Source organism: Diadema antillarum, unplaced genomic scaffold (genome assembly GCF_040938485.1).
Source record: "Diadema antillarum isolate AM-2024a unplaced genomic scaffold, OU_Dant_1.0 seq00000420_RagTag, whole genome shotgun sequence".
In the NCBI taxonomy this organism is placed as follows: Eukaryota; Metazoa; Echinodermata; class Echinoidea; order Diadematoida; family Diadematidae; genus Diadema; species Diadema antillarum.
The window spans coordinates 935893-958996 of record NW_027271405.1 but is presented as its reverse complement, the minus strand read 5'-3'; the positions used below and the strand labels follow the sequence as shown (position 1 = coordinate 958996).

The window sequence follows — 23104 nt, the reverse complement described above, 5'->3', positions numbered from 1 at the left end:
GACCAAATGATTTTCTACTAAAGATAGAAAACGATTGATTTATTGCACTTTCTCTTCGTAAGCATTGGTGGATGATATCGTTTTATGTGTTGCATCGCCATGTGTTCTTAAAGTATGAAGAAAGAACCCTTCTGTTTACTGTATGCTCTATTTCCACTGTGTGATAAGAAACGGAATAGAACTGTAGAAACGCGAAGTTTTATCGAAATTCCAAGTTGTAATCGTAGTGTTATGACTATAAAAACAACCAAAAATTCATGTTTAAAGGCCTATTATGATGTCGTCATGGATGATGTACATACATTTGATACACAGTACTCGTATTCCATTGTTATAATGCTATCCGCTATTTCATCATGAGGTGTAACCATGTATGAGCAAATAATCGAATATTATGTATGTTAACATTTTAGTTTCTCTAGAATAAAATGGTGTGTGTCAATTTGGGGTAACATATAGAATATATATTTTACATAAAAACAGGAACTGCGTATCATACTCTGTTTTATTTATCTTCTATACCTTGCACATTTTCTCAAGCACATTTATTCTGTATGATGGGATATTTTCATATCAAGGTTTATGTGAATGCTATACTGATTGAAGATGATGGGTGGTAAAACACCGAATGGAGGTAAGCCATACAAGGTTATATATTATTATCTGTACATAAGATTGTCTAATAAAGATGATTGAGTTCTGAAACAGTCAACTTCTTGAGAGCATGGTGTACTGTGTTGTTTGCTTGTTTGTTTGTTTGTTCGTTTTTGTCAAAAACTTATTGTAGTTTCTTCGATCTCGCATTCAAGACAAGCACACATACACACACTTTTTATGACATTCTCTATTTGAATTTCATTCTATATCAGGCTCATTTTCACAATGAAATGAATATGAACAAAAATAAGCAGCTGTTATTCTCACTTATGCTGCTGAATCAAATCATCTTTTAAAAAAATACAGTACAATATTACTTTTTCTTTGCAAATCATACCATGTATAGAACATACATGGTATGATTTCATGTTTTATGTCATGTATAAACATACATGACCTGAAATCCTGCATAAATCTCAGAGAACGCTATTATCATCAACTTAATCAAACCAATCAATATCTGCTTCATTACACAAACACTTGTGCTGCTAAATCACATTCTTTTTTTAACATACATTTTCTTTTCTTTTTTTGCAAATCATACCATGTATACACTAGTGATATAAAATTCTGCATAAATCTCAGAAAACCTGTTTTGATCAAGTTAATCAAACTAATCAAAGCACGCGCGCGCGCGCGCCCACACACACACACACACACACACATGATATGATGCATACAGGGACGTTCAATCATGCTTCTTTGGTGATTTATTGCTACGTTCATTCTGATATTACTACTATTTGATTATGCATTGGAATTTTCATGTGTTAAGTGATAAAGGGACGATGGGAAAATACACTAACTCAGGAGGCGCATGGCCGTATGCAGCGAAAATTGTAATATAAAACTTTTTTAAAGAAATAAAACACAAATTTGACGTTTCAATTCTTCCGAAAAGCACACATTCCTTCGATTTGTTATTGAAATATTGCATTAAAGGTAATTTATCTTCTCCTGCCTTTAAAAGGAGTTAAATCAAATGCTCGTAAATTATGCTAGCAAATGAAAATATGTGGAATTCTCGTTACATTTTCCCTATATTGTTTCTCTAGTGTGACATCACTGAATGATGAAGCCTTTTATCCAGTAATGATGATGCAATGATTTAAAGAAGATTTGAAACATTCATAACATTTAAACAAATCACCTGATGTCCTAAAACTTCTCCCAAGTATTTTTATAACATTTATGATTTCCCTGGATGTTGATGTATACTTCCGGTATATTCCCCTTTAATGTTTGAATAATTACTAGCCTATCCGTGTGTTTTTGTGTTTTGTGTTTGTTTTGTGTTGTGTTGTTTTTCTACATCTCACACAGTAACATTAGTAGCACACATTGAATTCCGGCAGGTCTCCGAGATATTCGCGAAGGCAAATTCCTTGAAATCGGTTGTCCTCTAAAAAAAGAGTAAATAAATGAAAATAGTAACAGTAATATTTCCTATTCCTTCTCGAAAACCAGCCATTGCTTTCTGAAAATTGTCATTTTTCTGAGAACTATCATTGCTTTTGAAGTTACGTAGTATTTAGTATTACATCTACATCTATAGACTTATATTCATTGTTTTTTCCAATTTTAAAGTTTATTTCATTTTTCGACAAAACATCTATACATTTCACTTCCTTTGATAACAGAGAATAAGGTAAGTTGAACATTGTAGAATGAAAAGACTATACAATAACTGCGGAACCTCATAGTAATCATACATTGTACAGGCAGTAAACAAAAAAAGAAACAGAAGGGGTCGAAATAAAGTACATGTATAACCTTGCGTAAAGTACATGTATAACCTTGCGTAAAGTGCGAAAAAAATGGAGGGACCCACTAAAAAGGCAGAGCTTGTAGAATGTGGGCCTCTCTGTAACAGAACATCAATGGAAAGATAAATTGAAATACCGTAAAGAAAAAAAAAAGAAGAGGAAGAAGTTTGGAAGCCCACTGAAATAACTAATACATGAACAGATAAATACACTTACTTAGACGCGAACAAGCATGAAACGAGACTATATAGACAACACCAAAACTACTGAGGAAAGGATGTAAGAGACAAAACAGAATGGACAAGAGTTGTATATCAACCATATGTTGTTGTTGTTGTTGTTGTTGTTGTTGCTGTACTAGTATATCAACAATATGAAAGGACAGTGAATCGCATAAATAGATAGTCTACGCTTATTTTATGAAATTTATGTAACGCAAGGAATCAAATCAACTGTTGTGGTTATATGTATATATCGAAGCTATTACTGCAGGTTTCTCGGCGTCAGACTATGAATTGCTCATGATGACAAATAGGCCTAGATAGTAATACAAGGACGTGTACTTGTTAATTATCAGCGTGATTAAGACAGTGTCCAAGGCACAGATCATACTAATATACCACTCGATCAGTCTATCACTGAAATTCAGACCGACATTAGGTTATCCAGGGAAAGAGCATACAATAGCAGCATTCATAAAGCAATTGCACTTGTTTCAAGCAATCGAACAAATGAACGAAAAATTATTCACAACCGGTTTATGGGCCTGCAGCTTGCACAAATGCACAATCCGAGATCCCATGCACCTGTCGATTATTTCCGATTCATGGCCATTGTTATGCTTATACAGCTCCATGGCAACCATCGCAGTCTGCGGCGCATTAATACGTTGTTCGGTATCAATTTTTACTGAATTTACAGATCAGAGAAAAAAATATGCCACTAAAGTAGGATAAATATCTCTCTTGGGTAACTTTCGGCTATAGGAAATCAATCAAGTACACATTGTTTGCATGAAATCGGAAAATTACTGTTAAAACTAGGAGAACTACATTTGCTTTCAAATGGTGAGTGAACCGTATCACAGATGTTATGCGGATAAACATCGCTCGTTACTGAAACGGTGTGAGTCTTCCCAGCTCAGGCAGCGCTACAGCTAGAAACAGAGTTGAATTCGATGCAAAGTAATGTGATTGAAGTCATTTTGCCCACAGTTTAATTACATAAATGGCGGAAAGAAAGTATGACTTACTCCTTGTCAAGACGTTGACGGACAAAAAGATCCAGAATCAAGAATGGTAAGCATTTCCCTCTACGTCGACCAGAAAACTTTCAATGTGATCATCAGTCCCACAGGTTGAATTTCATGTTAGTCATAACAGTACACAGTTGAGTGTTGTCTGTAGTGTAGAACTGGAAAAGTTGTAGCTCCAGAACCTACTAGTTAGTATTCTACAAAGATAATTTGTCTATCTAGGCCTATTTGTCATCATGAGCAATTCATAGTCTGACGCCGAGAAACCTGCAGTAATAGCTTCGATATACTGTAGTTATGGGTAAACTCGGCCTAGCGGGTAAAGTCGGCCGCCAGCGCGCACAGTACAATTTTATGTAATGTGCGCGCTGGCGGCCGACTTTACCCGCTAGGCCGAGTTTACCCATAACTACGGTATACATTTTCTAACCACAACCGTTGATTTGATTCCTTGCGTTGCATTAGAAGTTGATTCTTGTTGAGTTGTAAAAAAGTTGTATAACGTTAGACCTATCTAGTCTGTTTAATTATGATGTAATTAATTTAGCTTGTATTGTTTGGAACACAAATTAGTTATAGAAACAAATGTAAATTACACCTAGAAACTACCTAGATCTAAAACTAAGTGTATGTGTAGACGGTAGTGATACTGATAGAACTTTCCAGTTATGAACCTTTTTCTTTGTGATTGTGTTAGTAATAGTAGACAATGTTCTATACTAATCATTAGGGCCTACTAAATGTTGATTATGAATGATGATGGAAAGACTTCCGTATGTTCCCTCCCACTGTAATTTTGCCATACCACTGACACTGTACACTACCCTGCCCTAATGTCAGCTAACACATGCCTGGATACATGCTGTCCCCACTGCTTGCCAAATGTGCATGCATTGCATGTGTGCATCAGTGCATAAGCTAACAAGAGTAGGGTAGGTTAGAGTGGCATGGCAAATTTAGTGGGATGGGTAGGGACATACTTTGGACTTTCCATGATGTTGTGCATGGACATGTATGTAGAACCATGGCTATGTGTTCACTATGTAGAGTAAAATATCCCGTTTGCGGCAGTTTAAGCATTGTTAAGGGTTTTTCCAACTTGTAAACAAATCAGGCAAATTATTTTCAACCATTTCATATATCATAGACAAGATTATTCATTAACGCAATTGTTTTCATGAAAGAAATTTACCATTGACCAACGCAGTTTTCATGATTTACCAGGGCAAAACCTGGCACAATTTTCGCCGATAAGGGCGATATGCGACGTAGTATTTCTGCTTGCGGCACGATGTACAATCCCTATGCAATACGCGCGTGCTCCGCGATCTTTAGCTGAACGCCTTCACATGTCTCGCGAACATTGCGTAAGCGAAAGCACGTGAAAATAGCGTGCGCACATGCATTGGCCGCAAACAAGATCGCAATTCTGGCGGTGTTGTTCATGTCTTTCTCGTGTTTTTCTCATTTTTTTTTCAATGGTAACTCCACTTTCCGAAAAAAATGGCGGCCCACATCGGCTCGCGAAAATTCTATTTTACGTGAGGATATGTTTTCAAAATCCATGAACATCGAGAAAACGACAAAAAATCCAGTTTCTTGGACCATTGTTTCTTAACTGTTATGTTAAGAAGTACCGAAAATTTCATTTTGGATGCGATATGTTGTCATTTAGGTGAGAAAATTTCACTTTCGTCAGAGATCGTGCCCATTTTATCGGTTGGTTTTTGTTGATTGCTAGTGTGTTAGTATATGTGTAGTGTGCATGTAACAGTGCAATGCTGTGTTTAGCTGTATATTACCGTGTATGTTGTATCTGCCGCGAACGGCTGCACGGCCGCTTAATGACGCAGTTACTCTACTGGTTCAGGAGTGTGAAATAAAATAACTGAAGTGAGATGTGCACCCTGCCTGTTCTGTTATGTTGAGGCAACAATATAACAGTTTACCTAATTACTATATGTAGCATAGTATCTCTCATATTCTTTGTGACATGTATATTTTGTTTACCAACAGGTTCAAAGAAAGATTACGCACAAAATTCCTGAAGAGCAAGAAGCCTGGAGATGTCTCCAAAACACTACAGAGTGGACAGTGGACCTACGTCCAGGATGGTTTGGATGATTTTCGAGATGGATTACCCCCCAGGGTGGATGGAGAAATGGTTTACAAGGTATATGCTGCTTCTCTGTACTTCCCTCTTGCAAATAAAGATTCTGAATATTATGTGAAAGGTATTTTTGTTTCACACTTTACCAATTTGGTCCACAAGACACAGATTCACTCTGATATTTGTATTAAACATGACAATGTCTAAATATATAGTGAAGGCCTACCAAGTAGCTAATACATGACCACAAAATCTGGAGGTTGGCAATGATGATAAATAAGGAATGCTATCAAGGATTTGAATTTTTTTTTGTGAAATAGATTATCTTTCTTATACATCTTCATTTTTGTATCAATTTTAGACAGTTGCAATACATTTAGTAATGCAAGTGTGCAGCAAACTTGTCACAACATGCAACAAATGTATAACATTTTGTAATTCTATAATTTGAATAAACCAATTTTCCTGTGTATTATGTAATCGTTCGGTAATCTTGACTTTGCTCATGAATGTCCCCATAAGTTTACACCATCAACCTTTCTTCCATGCAGGGCACAAAAACTGTGGAGCCAAACATCCATGGTGACAGCGACCTCAAGTTTGCTGAGAAACGCTCCCTCAATGCCGGTCGCTTCACCAAGGAGGAGCTTGCCTTCTCCAATGTGACACCCTTGCAGCAGCAGAGGCGGGACCATATTGACGAGATGGAGTTTGGATTGCTGCAACATCCACTGGCTCTCTACCCTCACTTGGAGGAGAGCATGCCTCCTGATGTAAGTGTGTAATTGGGTATCCCAGAAGTGTCAATGGTATTAATTTCTTTAATTGCATTTCACTCTGTCAGAAGTGTGCATATTTCTACATCATTAAAATCACCAAAATATAGCTACCAAATATTACAGTCTTTCATCTACTAGTGGTTTTGTTTTAGTAGGTGAAATATTTCCTTAATGGAGAGAAAATAGATGTTCCATTTTTATGTTTATGTGATGTTGGTACTAATATTCCTGTATCAGATTGTTTTCCAAAATGTACAAATTAGGACAGAGAAGAATGCTTTTTGTCATGAAAGCATGAAATATCTTCTTGATATACAAATGTGGCATTCAAACAGTGAGTTTTTTAATAACTATCACATGTTGGAAACAAAAACATGAAAATTCATCAGAAATACAAGGTGTTGTTACAATTATTGTTCACTTTTGTTGACATTGCCAGCATGACTTTTCCTGTTTTGTTAGGATGTTGATTAGTAAACTCCATATATAAACTCCAAATTTTATTGTCCGAGAATGGAAATTCTTCTTGCCCAATTGATCGTGGGCCCGGCAGCCACTGAGCAGCGCCAGATCGACGTTGCTCTAACCTTTTCAACTGTTGAACGGCAAACAAGGTAGCAGCAACTCCCATCTTTTAACGTCTTTTGGTATGAGGCGGCCGGGGTTTGAACCCATGACCTCCCGATTGTGAGGGCAGCCGCTCTACTCACTGAGCCAACACATCGGTATATACATTGATGATTATGGTTCCTTGATCAGAAATCCATCAAAAATGTTGCATCTCTTGTTTTCTCTGAAATTTGAAGGTATTTGAAGATGTGGTTGACATCCTTGATCCGGAGATGAACCTCGGCAGCGACATAGATGAGGAAGATGAATACAGGGAAGATCTGAGTGAAACATACAGGGGGTCAGACCAGAAGGGTGATGAAGACGGATCATCCACAAAGTCATCTTTGAAGTATGAAATTTTCACAGTAATCTTCTGATCATAATACATCATATCATAATTCTATCATATAGAATATCAACTTGTCATGACTAAGAATTTTGTGGATTTTTTTTTTTCAATGCAAGTAACTGTCATTTGGTGCAAAATGCCAGTGTCAACTTTGATAGTAGCCAACTGCCGGTTTGAAAGATACCAAAATCTCATGATTTTTGTGCATTTGCTCTTTTGTTTGTTTGTTTGAGTGTTTATAACCATGTGTGTACATTCTGACTCCCTACAGTAGCCTGTATTACTGTTTATATCATTTTATTTAAACCTCACAAGATGGTTTATGATTGAATTCAAGTACCATCCTGTACTGCAGATCTTTCTCTGTGTATCTCTGCAGTCATTCTTTTGCTTATTACCTCTGCCAAGGGAGGAGGTTATGTTTTCGTTACCGTTGGTTTGTTTGTTTGTTAGCTAGTTAGTTAGTTTGTCCTTGTGCAAAATAACTCAAAAAGTGGTTAACGGATTTGGATGAAACTTGCAGAAAAGGTTTAGAATGATACAAGTAACAGATGATTAAATTTTGGTAGTGATCCGAGAATTTTTGGGGAATTTATGAAGGATTTTGATATTTTGGCAGGTAGGGTCAATGAACTTGGGAGTTCAGGCTGCGCGTATTTGAGGTTTGCATGCGGGCACTAAAGTGCGTGCTCTAGTTTCTGCTAGGGCGAGGCGCGCCGTGCAGCTGAGGGTTTATGACGTAACAAAGGCTTCTATATTGGGAAATCGGGCGACTTTCAGCACACAATGCTATAAGTACGTACGGGCGGAAATCACTTAAATCTCTATGGAAGATCAAGATCAGTGGTGGAAATGAGCTGGATGCTTGGCGGAGGTCTGCGCTCTCAGAGTGTTTCTCTATTAGTGGAATTGCATACAGTAGAATATCTACCATGACCCTTTGCAGATTCAGATACATTGCCACATTAATTTTTACCCCACCAATAATGCTGATCCATCTGCCTCTCTTATCCTACCAGTTCATCTCAAAGTCAAAAGGTGCGGAATCCGTACCGATGGCTGCCCCGTAAGGAGGAGCAGCAGAAGGAAGACCGCAGGGCCCGGCAGCGGCGCAGCGAGTCACCCTCACAAGACGAGCATATCAAGAGCATCACAAAGGAATTTTGTGACTGGGTGTCTGGGCTTGGAGGCGACAGCAACAACGTGGAAGAGTCGACCATCCACAGCCTCTTCGCCAGTGGGTACGAGACGAAGCCCGCCCTCTCGGTACCCATTCATGTCGTGGAACTGACCAATGTGCCCGCAGAACTGCGCATGTCGGCTACAGTTTCACAAGATGAGGCACCCACGCAGACGCTGGAGCAGGTGGAAAAGAAGCAGAAGGAATTGGTAAGGGTTGTCTCACCCTCAGCCCTCAGCCAAGTGGGCTTTCTCCCCTATTGCATCACCACACATACTTGCTTGCACCGAATCATATGAGGTCAAGTCGTCTAGCCATAAGAAAAGAAATTTTATAAGATTAGAGAAATACTGATGGTGTGGTGCATTTTAAGAAAGACAATAATCATAGTATCTTTGAGCAGTTGTGCATCACCATCAGTCATACATATTCTTAAGGCGGAAGAAGGAATACTGGTAAATATAGATATTTATCTGCGTACATGTTTTCCAACCTTACGTGGTTAGTCTGCTGTGAAACTGTTCAGTAAAAGCAGTTTTTCATTGTTACTTGTTTGTTTAAAGTAACTATCGTTTTTCATGCAGCAAATTATTTCTACTTTTGTATCACTCAACAGTACGGGTCTTCCAATTACACGCCAAGCTGGGTGAAGATGAACTATGGTGCCTGGTATCTCAGCCCAAAGTCCTGGGCCAGGAGACCAGCATCTGAGGTGAGTTGAAGCAGCATACAGAATGTGATATTTCATTGGCAAACACCCTTGTGTGTGGCTCAAGTGAGCTGGAACACTAGAATCTGTTTTACATGGCTAATGCCCATTTTATCTCAGAGTCCACAGTGGTGTGGGCCTGCGAACGTTACAGGGATTTCCACATTGAATTCAAAAGTTACATCACTACAGACACACACTGACGTTCAAACTGATTACCTTCTCGACTGTGTCGAGGTCGTATTTGCTAACTCTGTATACAGTGCACTCCCGTTATAACAAAATGCTCGGGACCGGCAGTTTTCTTTCGTTATAACGAAATTTCGTTTATAATGGAACAAATACAATATATAATGAAAACAAGGAACCACGTATATAAATCATATTACCGTATGTTTGCTGAATACTCATCATACACTGGAAAGCTATGTGAAATGTGATGGGATAACTGTATTACAATAATAAACACAAGTTCCCCTCAGAAACTGTGCGTGACACAAGGAGCGAACACACAGTGGTGTGAAGCGTTCACCCATGCAGAGATGCTATAAATGCTTGTTCCGCTGCGTATTTTTGAAAGCAATTCGCATTTCGTTATAACGGAGCACATTTCTTTTGTTTTTCTTTGTCTGTGGCGCTCGGAAAAGACTTCGTTATAACGGAAATTTCGCTGTAACCGTGTTCGTTATAAGCGAATTTTGTACCATAGACTTTAATGGTGATAATGTTGGGACCAGAAGATTTCCTTCGTTAACGAAATTTTGTTATAACCGTGTTCGTTGTAACGGGAGGGCACTGTACTGGAATAAATTTCCCATTCTATATTGTGCCTGAAATCATATGATGTTTAAGTGTACCACTGTATATTTGAAGAGCGTTTGAATAGTAATACAGCACGATTCAGTTTTCTGTATCACATTACTTGTTTATGTGACAGATTTAGACTAATTTTGCATTAAGAGCTGTTTGTAACAGAGGCTTACAGTATCTTGCATGATTTCAATGTTTGATGTAGCCTCTTGAAGACCCCAAGTCCCTGAAGGACAAAGAGATGTCGGATTCAAAGAAGAAAAGTTTGGCGATGGATGAGCAGCTGGCACCCCTCCATGGGGCTCACTCTTTCAAGGAGTTCATGGAGAAGAAGGCAACACGTATGCCTGAAGTGAGTACATCACACCCTCTTACTTAATTCGAACTATGAATGGTTGCCTTTTGCCTACATTTTTTTTCCTGATGTCAACTTGTAACTCTGCCTCTTCTGCATTAGGCCTACTGGTAGTCATTCAAATTTTCATATACCAGAAGATGTTCTGCTAAACACGGCCATTTATCAAAGAGCTCTTTAACGACATCATCAGTCATTCATGAATTTCCATAAGTATTTAGATGCTGAATGCTCACTTTCAAATTAATCAGGAAGGACTATCACAACTTCAAAATGAACTCTTGTACTTGAAAGAAAGAGAGTGATTTTGGGTGCTGTACAAAATATTGTGCAAAAACCATTAGCTCTTTCTGTTATATCTATTTTTACTTCCTGTCATGCTTGTTTAGGATGATAAGTTGTTTTTTTTTCTTCTTCGTGATGTGTGTTTTTTTTTTTGTGTGTGTGTGTGTGTATTGAGAAAGATATGTGTGTTGGGCAAAATGAAGAAGATAAATGTATTAAGACGTCCTTCCGTAGATATTGATACACTTAATAACAGGATGTGCAATTATGTCTAGTGTGCATTGATTGAAAAAAAAAGTGAAGGAAGATATCGACAATCGGGAAAGCCTACATTCTGTGGGTAAAATACATGACTGGATACATGTTCTTATGATTTCTTCATCCATCCTTATTCACAGTTCCTAGAGAGAGTGGCAGAGTTCCAAGCTCAGGCAGAGGCTGAAGCAGCAGCAGCCAAACAGCTGGAGAAGGGAAACAAAGTCAGCAGTGCGGGGACGAGTAGTGTCAGAACCAGTCTAGCAGCCAAATAGTCGCCCAGTCCCCCTCACACACACACACACCTTCAACCAGCAACTCAAATACTATGACTGTTTGCAGTCATGTTCATCAGCAATGTACATGTTTATCTCACCCTGTGAGACAGAGGCTGCCCCAACTTATGACACAAAATCAGTATTTTTTTTTTGTCCATACACAGTCAAAAAGGATGTATTGTCTCAAATCATGAATTGTTTCATTCCATTCTGTTTTCATTCCTGTGAACACGAAAATACATGTATTTGGTCACAGATTTTATTGCAGAGACTGAAACGTAGGTGAGATTAAAATTCTGATGTCCACAACACCTGTTTATCACCTAGATTAGTGAAACATTATCTCAGATGAAGTGAATGACAATGAAGAGATGGGGCATATTGTAATGGCATTGCCCTTTGCTAGAGATATGATGAAATGTGAATACAGCTGTGACATGGTAGCTGATATATGGATGTCTTGCGAATAATGAATTTTGAACTACCGCTGACTTCACAGAAATTACTCTGCTGCAGATATGACTGATTTTCCAAGTGTCTTCACCCTTCCTGAAACAGAAGTTTCTTCAGCTGCCTGGGCATTTTGTACAGCATAAACATATACGTGTACAGATTTATCTTTGTTGAATTATCAAGCACAAACAAGTGTTTTTATGTGTCAGATTGTTATGAAAAAGTGAAGTGCAATATATATTTTGTATAACAGTAGTTAATCTCTTTGTATTACAAGTTTACCATTTTTGTCAAGTATGTGTCACTTTATCATCTAGTACACCATATTTGTGTCTTAACTGGTAATGAATTGGGGGTTAAGCACAAAGTCAATTGTCACAATATCCCACAGTAGTGCATCTTTCTGATTTAGATGCGAGTTCAAGCTTAATATGCTTGCACAAAAATCACCTTGACAAACACCTATCATAGATACAGCTGTGAGTACTGACAAACCAAAAATGATTGAATGCCGTCCATGCTATTACCCAAACTTGCTTTGAGTTGTGTGCAGAGTCAGGATTGGTGGTGTTTTTTTTTTTCTAATCTTTTAGCTCAGAATACAGAAGTATTGCTTACAGAATCTAAAGTCAAATGATATGTATGTTTATGCACTACATCCCCCACTCCATATCCAAGTATTCGCAATTTGGTTCTTGATGTGGGACTAGTGTATTTGTACTTACTACAGTATTCAGTTGCTTCAGCTAATCCAATCGAGCTGCTTTGTATATATGTAATGATAATTTGTGCGTGTGCAAAATGATATGTCACTATGTCGGTCTCAAATTCACACACACACATACACACTCTCTTTCTCTCTTCACCTATATCTGTATTACTATATCTCTGTCTATCCATCTTCTATCATTTATCTTTCTATCTATCCATCTAAGTAGCTGTCTGTCTGTCTGCCCATTTCATTGCAGATATTGTGACACATATGTTTATGTGTCATATCTTCACTTGTATTTGTCAATAAAAACCTGTGAATATTTGCCCAAAATTCAACTTGTGTCTTGATGTTTGTTGCTTTGTGTACACTTTGCATCTGTCCAGCCTAGACCAATCTAGTAGTGGTCAAAATCTTGAAGTGAATTATTAGAAGTGTAATGAGATTTGATTAAATGTTCGTAGACAAAAACAAACAGACCAACAAATAATAACAATGTGAATGAAAATTAAGGTATGGTTGTCCATGCTACATAATGTCCCTCGTAACGTTCCTTTGTGAACATTCTGGAAAGGGCCACCAATGACAAAGAATATGTAGTACAGTGTACTAAATATCGTTTGTATTAATGTAATTTATAGTGTATTTTCAGTGTGCATGTTCAAATGTGCTTTACAGTGAATGTAAATGAAATTACAATGAAATGTATATAACGAGACAGAAGAATAAGAGAAAATTTTGTACGGTAAAATACGTGTTGATTAAAATGGCTATGAGTAGGAAAACTACAATAATGTTAGAATATCACAAAAGTAAGGTGAGAGATATGATCACAACCCCCCCCCCCCCCCCATACTGGAGTATACACAAACACACGTGTATTGATTACATACATGATTTATAGTACCAACAATTAAGTATTTGTCAATAATTCAACATTATGTGGATTGTTTGCAAGTTGAAATATTCATTGTTTACATGCTCAGCTGCACCTTGAAGGAGTAGTCACTGCAGTAAACAGGTTAGAGTTTATAGCATTCAGCCGATCCAAACATAGTCAAAACCCGCCTTATAAATAATATGCATCACTAATCATGGCTTCAAGTACGGAGTATGTAATTTCAAAATGAGTGTGTACAAGTGGAGTACGATCGAGTCACGATCGGAAATCGATCGTGATATGTGACTGCAACACTGTCGTGTACCGAAACGAGTTCGAGTCATTCATAACTGTGTAGAATAGCATGCCAGCGAAAAAGGCGCAGGAGCAGGTGCGCGTGCGTTATTAACAGAGCGTGTGGTGTTTGGTGGGTACGATCTCCAGCTGTGTCAAATAACGGGAATGTGCGTGGCTTGCTATCGTTAAATATGTAGTATACCAGCATTTAATTAACGAGAAAACAGACTATGGCTCTTTATTTAAATCTCAGCAGAAGTTATACATGTCTATGCACCCATGGAACATCAAGAAATATCAGGAGTAGCAAGTTAAATTTCCGCCAGTGCCTGAAGCGGGGACTCAAAGATTCTTCACCCGGAGCTGCTGGCGGCTCCGCCGACGCTGACCGACCGGACAATGCTGCTGCCCAACACCCGCAGGTAAAACCTGTACCAAACTGTGGCTGTACCTTCTTAAACATGTATCCCAGTTCAGCTGTAATCTCATGCGGAGGAGATTCCATATGTGTATATCACAAAATGTGTTGGCTGTGTAAATGTCAAGTTTGAATATGGTTAAAGGAGTCAAGACACTCAATGTCGCCGATCATGAGAAGTGAACAGTATGCAGTAAAACAGTTCAGTACAAGTGAAGCCAATAACAATATATGGGACCACGGAGGTGATACCTCTTTGATTATACTAGTAACTTACTGATGCCAATGTGGCTATTTCTACTAAACAATAAAATCTGAGGTGATGCGAGGCAATGCGAGGTAGGCTAATGCAGGTGACACCTCAATTTTTTTTACTCTCCTCAGTAGATGTAGGTACATTGTAGTGATGCATGGGAAACACTGGGCCAGGTATTATCCGCTGCGCGCTGTCCACCTTTTTCTGTTGTTGACACAACATAATGTGAGGGACGATCGATTTCCAGTCGAAACAGAATGAAATTTGCAGTGTGCCAGATGTTGTGAATTCTTACCGGGCCAAGAGATTCCCCACATTCAGCTTATCTTGGCATTCATTACAATACATGGTATATCCATATGGCTTGACCGAAAGATCGGTCTGTATCTGTCCGTCGGGGAATGTTCCGCGGAGACTGCGTCTGGCTTCACGGATCCCCTCCGTATACAGACCGAAGTCAATGATTGCGGCTCCTGTGTGGAGCAGTGGCGCACAGATCAAACGTTACGATAAACCAAATTTCAGACGGCTTTTTTACATTCAAACAAGTTTGACATGACATGACACATTATGCAGCAATATTTGGGATAAATTTCTCAATTGTGCAATCGAAATACTCACAAATACTCGGTTATAACGCAGAAATTTTATCGGTATGGCAACATCGCCGTTCGCAAGCTGTAAGTCGCCATTTTGAATCTGTAAGCCAATCACATGCGAGGTACATGTTTTAGTAAAACAAACACAATAGGCGTGTCTTCATCAGCCCGAAGTTTCAAAATAGCGCGCTATCTTGCGGTTACCAAACTAGTCCGATGTCAAAATAGCGCGCTATCTGTGTAGTGAAGACGCAAATAGCGCGCTATTTGATCGGGAAAATTTCCCCCAAAATCTTGGTCTAGTTCGTCAACTAGAGCGCTAATTCGTGAAATAGCGCGCTATCTTGGGTGCGTCTCCATCAGCCCGAAATTTTCTTGATCCCTCCACGCTTCTGGTTAGCCAGCTGGCAATGGAAAGCGCATGTACAAGCAGCTGGTGATTGTGTATAGTACATTACACGCACGGTGTATTCAAGGATCACATGTGTGTACTATATAGGCCTACTGTTGTTGTCATCTTTAAAACCAGGGAGGTGATTTCTCTCACCTCCCTATTAAAACTCAGTGCAGTGAATGCTAACTGTTTTTTTTTTTTTGTAAACTTCTTCTTCTGGTCCACTCTACCTTCGCTGAAGATTCTTGCAGATTGTGTGCATTTTGGATTTGTTTAAACATTGCAATTCGTTAATTTCGTATAAGATGCCTCACTGGACAGACGAAAGAGTAGCGTTATTTATATCCCTTTGGAGAGAATTTGCTGTACTGCTCACCTCCCTGGTTGTAGAATCGTACATACGGTGATATAGGAGATTTTGAGCGGGGAAATCCACTTTCGAACCGCGAGCCAGGCAGAGTAATATTGCAAAGTGCGCATGCGTCAATTTTCGGACTAATTTCCCGAAGCAGGCTGTTCGAGCTGATGAAGACGCACATTCGCTGTATCGCGCTATTTTCTAAGACCGCAAAATGTCCCGCTAGTTTGAACTTCGGGCTGATGAAGACTCGCCTATAGAAACTACCTCGCATGTGATTGGCTAATAGATTCATAGTGTATGTTTCTGGAGTTTGAACGTGACGACGCGACAGGCTGTGTTTTACGTTGAAAATTCTACTAAAATGTTGGATTATTCATTAATCTGGTGAGTGTAATGTATTCTTAAAAAGCAAATTTTACTACACAAGCTTAAATTTGCCGACCTAGGGCCGTGAATTAGACGCAATCGAGAAGGGTGAGGTACCTCACCCAATTTTCCTTAGAGACAGTGGTTACGAACATCCACACAGCAATGGGTACTGCAACCTTCCGTCTGTCTACGGAGGACAGCGTTAATGGCAAAATATAAAAAGAGTCTTCCGGACAGACGGATCTTTCTGTCTACCATATGGCATGGAATTATGACCTTTATAATACATGACTTCCTGGTTAACCCGTTGAGGACAATTTGATTTTGCTACAACATGCATTTCCCATAGACGCTTGCCTGAGTATACTCGGGACTCGTCCTCAACGGGTTAAGCTGCCTTTTTTTGTGCAAGTTCCCTACCCTGCATTCTTGCATATTTTATTCTGCAACAGAAACTGTTCGGGTACTAGTATAGTAGTACTTAGCAGATGCAGGTGACAAATGTTTGTGGTGGTGTGAGGCAATATGATGCATCTACTAGAAACACTCTGATTTTTTTACAAATGAATCTGTAATTACAGGATATCCCAACAAATTACACTCCTTGTTCATTGCCTGACAGGATTGTATGGGTCTGTTCATTTCGTGTGCTCCCTCAATGGGATAGGCATACCATACGAGCATCCAGGTATATGTTTGGGTATAGTATTCAGCAATTAGTCATGATGGAAGGTTACCAGGCCCAGTGAACAGACCTGTGAAAATTAAGAGTAATTTAGAGCATAGTTTACACTTCCGATACCAGTACCCCACATGTCAGAGTTTAGTGACTGTTTGAGTGGTAGCAAACATATGTAGCCCCAGGGAGTGAGTAATACACGTGCAATACAATTGTGTATACTAAGTCTTTCAAGTAGTTCTCCACATGTAATGAAGTGCAAGTTAACCATAAATGTATGCTTTAAATGATTTTCTGTCCCACAAAAGATCTGAGTGTTAACCCGTTGAGGACGAGTCCCAAGTATACTCGGGCAGGTGTCTATGAGAAATGTATGTTGTAGCAAAATCAGTCCGTCCTCAACGGGTTAAAATACAATATTCTGCATATGGGTTGTTCAAACAGATATGAAAAAGTTATCATGCATTCTTGAACAATTCCTGGCTGCATGTACAATACATGTATGTAAATGAACCTGCAGTGACTATGTTATGAGAAAAAAGTGGCTCATATTTATGGAAACAGCACTAGGAGATAACTGAAATTCATATAATGTCTCTGTCTGTAATTATGTTTCTCTGCAGGAAACAAGGAAACTTGATATGTCTTGTTTCCCGGTGTCAAACATCAGAAATTTCAGTATCATCGCTCATGTGGACCATGGCAAGAGTACCTTGGCTGACAGGTTGCTGGAGCTGACAGGTAAATTGCTTACGAATTATTTTCAATTGAGTCAACATAATTGCAACATTTGGTAAAAATCTATACCCCATGGCTGACTGCCTTGTAGTAGATCCTGGAAAATTTTGGGAGGATTTTGTAGGAGAATTGCTCTACAGTGAGACATATTGTAGTAGGTGCAGTTGTATTTATATTCAAACAAAAGAAGGCTGTAAAAGTAATGTAATGAAATGATAAGTGAAAATTATCTTGAAGCCATTGAAGGAGAAAAAGACAACATGGATTCATATGATATATTCATCAAATGCATTAGGCAGTCATAGTGTGCTTGAAAGAGTTCACAGTGAATTTTGTATTCTGCTTGCCCAAGTTAGTGGGTATTCACATTTACTCAGTAATGAAGCATTCAATTCAAACTTTGTACACATCATTATGTCTTGTAAAGAATGGCCGTACCACCCAAATTTTCTAGGTGTTTGAAAGAGGTGTCAGTAATGATAATGGTACCCCAGTTTATGTAATGTGTGGTCTACATGAAGAGGAGAGTGTGATAAATCTGCTTTTGCTTGTGAGAAGAACTGTCACATATTATTTTGAAGAATATAGAACTGGGGATGTTTTCTTCAGATTCTGAAGAAGTTCCCTTTGATATTGGGATAACAAAAATACAGGACAGAGAATGACTTCAAACTTGCAATCTATTATGAAGAAGAACCCTGAAAACTTTGAACAGAATGGCAGTGAAAACGGAGAAGATTTTCGGCCTTTTTCGAAGGGCACATTTTCCATTCTGGCTTCATGTTGCATAGAATGCTGTCATCCTGAGTTTGTTTCAAATTTTTAAGTCTCATTACAGATTTATCCATGGTTTGCATCTTAATTCATAGAGTGGATGAGATATCTGTGTCCTAATGTTACTCCTAGGCACCATTTCAAGAAACTCAGACAACAAGCAAGTTCTTGACAAGCTTCAGGTGGAGCGTGAGAGGGGAATCACTGTGAAGGCCCAAACTGCATCAATGATCTACCACTATCAGGGGAAAGACTACCTCCTCAACCTGATTGACACCCCAGTGAGTATATATGTTCATTGATATATTTGTTTGTGTATAATATGTATCTTTTTGCTTGTTTTGGTTTTGTTTTGCATAGCCTGAAATGCTGCAATTACGATGGAATCAATAATACTGAGGCATGTGTAATAGCACATTTTACTGTACCTGTCACATGCTCATATTAACAAGAAATCATCATCCTTTCTCCCCATTTGGAATATATGGAATAGTATAGTTAAAATGTAAGATTAAATGTGCTTCTTAATTATTTGTTGAGGCACGTCCAGGCTGTGCTCTGCTTATGATGGCGGTCTCCTATATTTTGTATTTTCCTCTCACCTATGATTATGATGTGCAATATCACTACTCTCCTATTATGTTATCAGGAAGAGTATTGACTTTGGTTGACTTGTGTTATGGAATCAACAATTTCTATCATATTGATTTGTGCCTTTTGTATATATGTTTTGTATCTATTTTTTACTGTACCTGGGAAAAAAAGCAAAACTAAAACCAAACTAGTCCAAACTATTATCGTTCCCATTCCAACTGTGCTCCTTTCTTTCCTGTCTGATATAGGGTCATGTGGATTTTAACTACGAAGTCTCTCGATCGTTGGCAGCTTGCCAAGGCGTGCTCCTATTGGTTGATGCAAACCAAGGGGTCCAAGCTCAGACCGTGGCAAACTTCTACCTTGCATTCGAAGCAAACCTGGAGATAATCCCTGTCTTAAACAAGGTGAGGTCAAGCTTCGTTGTCACGACTACAGAAGTGCATGGAGGTAAAATGGAAATGACGTGAATACTTCAATGAAATGTTCTTACTGTGCAATAGCAGCTTGAAGGATTTTGTTGTTGTTGTTGTTGTTGAAAGCTTGCTAACCAATTCAATTTGCTCAATATTTACAACAATTCAACTACTGCACTCTCCATTACATAGTTGTGTTTGTTGTCATTTTTAAAAAAATTATTTTATATTCTGCAAATATAGAGTTCTTAAGGTACATTCTTTCACCCAAATTATGAGGAGCTGATGATGTCATGTGATGGACAAGTAGTTAAGACAGTAAAATAATCATACCCATATACGGTACTTGTTTCACTCCAAATTTTTGTATCAATCAATGCACTGACAATGAAGAAATTGTGCAATGTCTGTCTTGATTTCCCCTCCGTAGATAGATCTGAAAACCGCTGACCCCGATAGAGTGGCTGGACAGCTGGACACCCTGTTCGACATCAAACGGGAGGAAATCCTGCCCATCTCGGCCAAACTTGGGACCGGCATTGACCGAGTCTTGCCTGCTGTTATAGAGAAAATCCCACCGTATGTATGTCATTCATTTTCATATCATCATTGTGAAGTTGTCTGTATTGTTTCAGTCATTTACTTATCCCCATAGCTGCCCTCCGTATTTTGATGAGATTAACATTTAATTCCACATTAAAAGTGAATGGAGAGAAATAGAGGGAATGATTTATAGAGAAAAACAAAAATAGCAGATATACCTCAGTCATTCTGTAAATTGTTCTTTGTGGTCTTTATGTAAAGGTTTGCACAGATGTATGATCGACAAGTGCAAACAAGCGTTTTTGCGACTGATCATCTACTGCTGTTTCTAATATCCTACATTCATAGTCTTTAAATACTAGGCAACATCTTTAATATTCCATTGTTTTGTCTTGTACTCTGTTGTCTTTTCATTGTTTTGTCATTCAAAGATTTAAATTTTTGTGTAAGAGAGTGAATAAGTTAAAAAAGAATACAAATTTCAGTTCAGCAGTGCAAAACTTTGTTTAAAATGTTGTAGGAATAAAGTTGATAAAATGAATGTGTCCTGAATTTCATACAGACCCCCGTCCAGCTCTGAGCGACCAATGAAGGGTCTGCTACTGGACTCCTGGTACAACCAGTATAGGGGGGCTTACATCAACATGGCCATCTTCGATGGCATTATCAGAAAGGGGGACAAGGTCACATCGGCGCACTCTGGAAAAACGTACGAGGTCCATGATCTTGGCGTAATGCACCCGGAACCAGTGTCTACTGAGGAGTTGTGAGTAGATGACCAATGAGCTGTAGTAGTATGTGATGGTTGATGAGGCTAATTACACAGATACATGGCTAAAAGTGATTTTATGTATAACATAACTGCATTGCAAAGACGTGGTTATCATATAAAGTTTTTTTCACGAGTGTGTTATTTGCAAGGAAAGTGTTCAGTTCAAATGGGGGTGCATGTGACATCTTTTGATATATTCATTTGTGGTTTATGAAGTGTCAAACCTCATGTTATCCACATTTCAAGGGATTTGTGAACTGTTGTCATGATTATGATTGAAAAGAGCATACATTTTTTCCCTTCTTTTTATGGTTAGATACCATTTGCTACATAAAGACTCAACTAATTTTGCAGCCTTCTAGTTTTAGGAATAGGTTTGTTACTATTAAAGGAACATGGTAAAAAATGAAGAATGCTCTTACTTGTTATGTGTACTAATACACAAGCACTTATGCTTAATTTTTCTTTGCTTGAACAGAATCAAATATGAACAAATCTAAGTTTGGATGATGTAAGTGTATGCCCATGATTTTTACTGTGGCTACTATTAAAAAAAACCCTGAACAATTGGTGTGTATTACATCGAAGAAGGGTGATTTGTCAGCCTGTTGCAATAAAAACAACTCGATGCTAGACTCATTAATTTGAATGGTGTAAGTGGAGTAATGCCCTCTAATGTTACAGCGATATCATCATTGCGCTTCAAACAGGTATGCTGGCCAGGTAGGTTACGTGGTTCCAGGGATGCACAACATCAAAGAGGCTCATATGGGGGACACCTTCTACCACCCAAACAGCCCTGTACAACCTCTCCCTGGCTTCAAGGCGGCAAAACCCATGGTGAGTCCACAGGTTGACTGCAATGCTGCCCTCTTGTGTTGACTCTCACTAGATATGTACAGTGTATTCCTCTTCTTGATAGTACAGTGGATGTTACATGTAGAGGGTATAATTTGATTGGATCAATGTTTCATTGTGATGCTGCATCCACACCACATAAATATGTTTTTTCTTTTTTTCCCCTTTTTTAACAGTGTTTTTCAGTACTCTCAATGTTGACCTTATTCAGATTCATCTTTATTTCGTATGTTTAGGATCTGCAGAAAATGTTTGAAAGATGCTCAATTACCCCATATTCCTTTGTGGAATGGTGCTCTGCTGTGTATGTTGCAGAGCCACTTTTCCAAATCAAAAGCTGACCCAAAGTGTGTTCACATGCTTTTCAAATAAATCTTTTTAGGTGTTTGCAGGTCTCTATCCAATTGACCAGTCTGAGTACTTGTCTCTGCGGTCAGCCATCGAGAGATTGACCCTCAACGACAGCAGTGTGTCCGTAAGTCGTGACAGCAGGTGAGATTTGAAGTCTAATTGACATCCGTGAAGACAAGGGCTATTTAACCCGTTGAGTACAAGTCCAGAGTATACTCGGGCAAGTGTCTATGGGAAATGCGTGTTGTAGCAAAATCAAACTGTCCCCAACAGGTTAAGCTGGCAATTAAAACCACTATTCATTAGTAATGACAGGAAGACATTAAAATGTATCTTACAGAGGGCCAAAGAACTCTTTATGAATATCTGGGATGCGGCTATCATACTGTAAATCAAAGGAGTAATGAGTGGGCCTCTCCTAACCAAGGGGGAATCTATTTTTAAGGAGGTTTGTAATTTTGTTTTTCAGATTATTGTATTTATGTACTTATTTATGTATTTGTTTTTATTTATTTATTTATTTTTTCATCTATCTATTCATTTTTATATCACTTTATTCATTCTATTTATCTTCTCTTTTTTTTCGGGGGGGGGGGGGAGAAGAGGTACACGTGTAGTAGAAAAGTTATCATGGTTAAGTCATGGCTAAATGGACTCACGGTAGCTACAATCTAGTTGTTATGACGAAATATCTTTTATGTCTTTTTTTTAAATATTTTGCATTGCTGTGCTACATTCCCATTTCAATCCATCCTCCATCCATCATCCTCCTCCAGTCCAGCTCTTGGTCAGGGGTGGCGGCTGGGCTTCCTGGGCCTGCTACACATGGAGGTGTTCAATCAGCGGCTGGAGCAGGAGCACAACGCCAACGTCATCATGACGGTTCCCAGCGTCCCCTTCAAGGCCATCTTGAAGGACACCAAGGCCAACCGGCAAGAGTACGGAGAGGACCTGGAGTTCACCGTTTACAACCCTTCCGTGGTAAGAGGACCCCCCTCCCTCCATTTATGGTGGAATCCCTTCAGAGGTATTTGGTACATTACCTTATGCCATCTTGAGTCTAGATATGTGTCTTACAACATGTATGATGTAGATATGTTGCCAGATTGTTGGTTTTGGATCCTGTATTTGAAGATTTTAACCATAGCCAGCCGGACATTGCCTTGGATCTCCATGGATGTACACGGGAGGTATATGTAGCATGTATTGACTACTTACACGATCTGAGCATTGTGTAGCA

At 38.8% G+C, this 23104-nt stretch overlaps 2 protein-coding genes across 2 annotated transcripts in view; both read left to right on the top strand.

Annotated features, from left to right (window-relative positions):
• Positions 1–3621: 3621 nt before the first annotated feature.
• Positions 3622–11397, top strand: LOC139732404 (protein FAM47E-like). Its single transcript, XM_071643268.1, has 8 exons — positions 3622–3721; positions 5695–5851; positions 6340–6561; positions 7374–7528; positions 8548–8917; positions 9325–9420; positions 10433–10579; positions 11266–11397. The coding sequence occupies exons 1-8, from the start codon at positions 3651–3653 to the stop codon at positions 11395–11397; spliced, it is 1350 nt and encodes a 449-aa protein (XP_071499369.1). The 5' UTR covers positions 3622–3650.
• A 2525-nt stretch (positions 11398–13922) lies between these two features.
• LOC139732401 (translation factor Guf1, mitochondrial-like) overlaps positions 13923–23104 on the top strand; it is a 20837-nt gene continuing 11655 nt past the window's right edge. The window contains exons 1-9 of the mRNA XM_071643266.1: positions 13923–14164; positions 17442–17559; positions 18463–18611; positions 19173–19331; positions 19771–19919; positions 20446–20649; positions 21366–21495; positions 21896–22005; positions 22641–22845. Of these exons, the coding sequence (XP_071499367.1) occupies positions 13973–14164; positions 17442–17559; positions 18463–18611; positions 19173–19331; positions 19771–19919; positions 20446–20649; positions 21366–21495; positions 21896–22005; positions 22641–22845 (1416 nt within the window). The 5' untranslated portion in view covers positions 13923–13972. The remainder of the gene's footprint in view (positions 14165–17441; positions 17560–18462; positions 18612–19172; positions 19332–19770; positions 19920–20445; positions 20650–21365; positions 21496–21895; positions 22006–22640; positions 22846–23104) is intronic.

Excerpts from the sequence above, each read along its gene's own strand:
- LOC139732404 (XM_071643268.1), top strand. The coding sequence starts at position 3,651 with ATGGCGGAAAGAAAGTATGACTTACTCCTTGTCAAGACGTTGACGGAC. Across the intron at positions 5,852-6,339 it reads ATGGAGAAATGGTTTACAAG|GGCACAAAAACTGTGGAGCC; the intron begins GTATATGCTGCT and ends TCTTCCATGCAG. Across the intron at positions 6,562-7,373 it reads AGGAGAGCATGCCTCCTGAT|GTATTTGAAGATGTGGTTGA; the intron begins GTAAGTGTGTAA and ends TGAAATTTGAAG.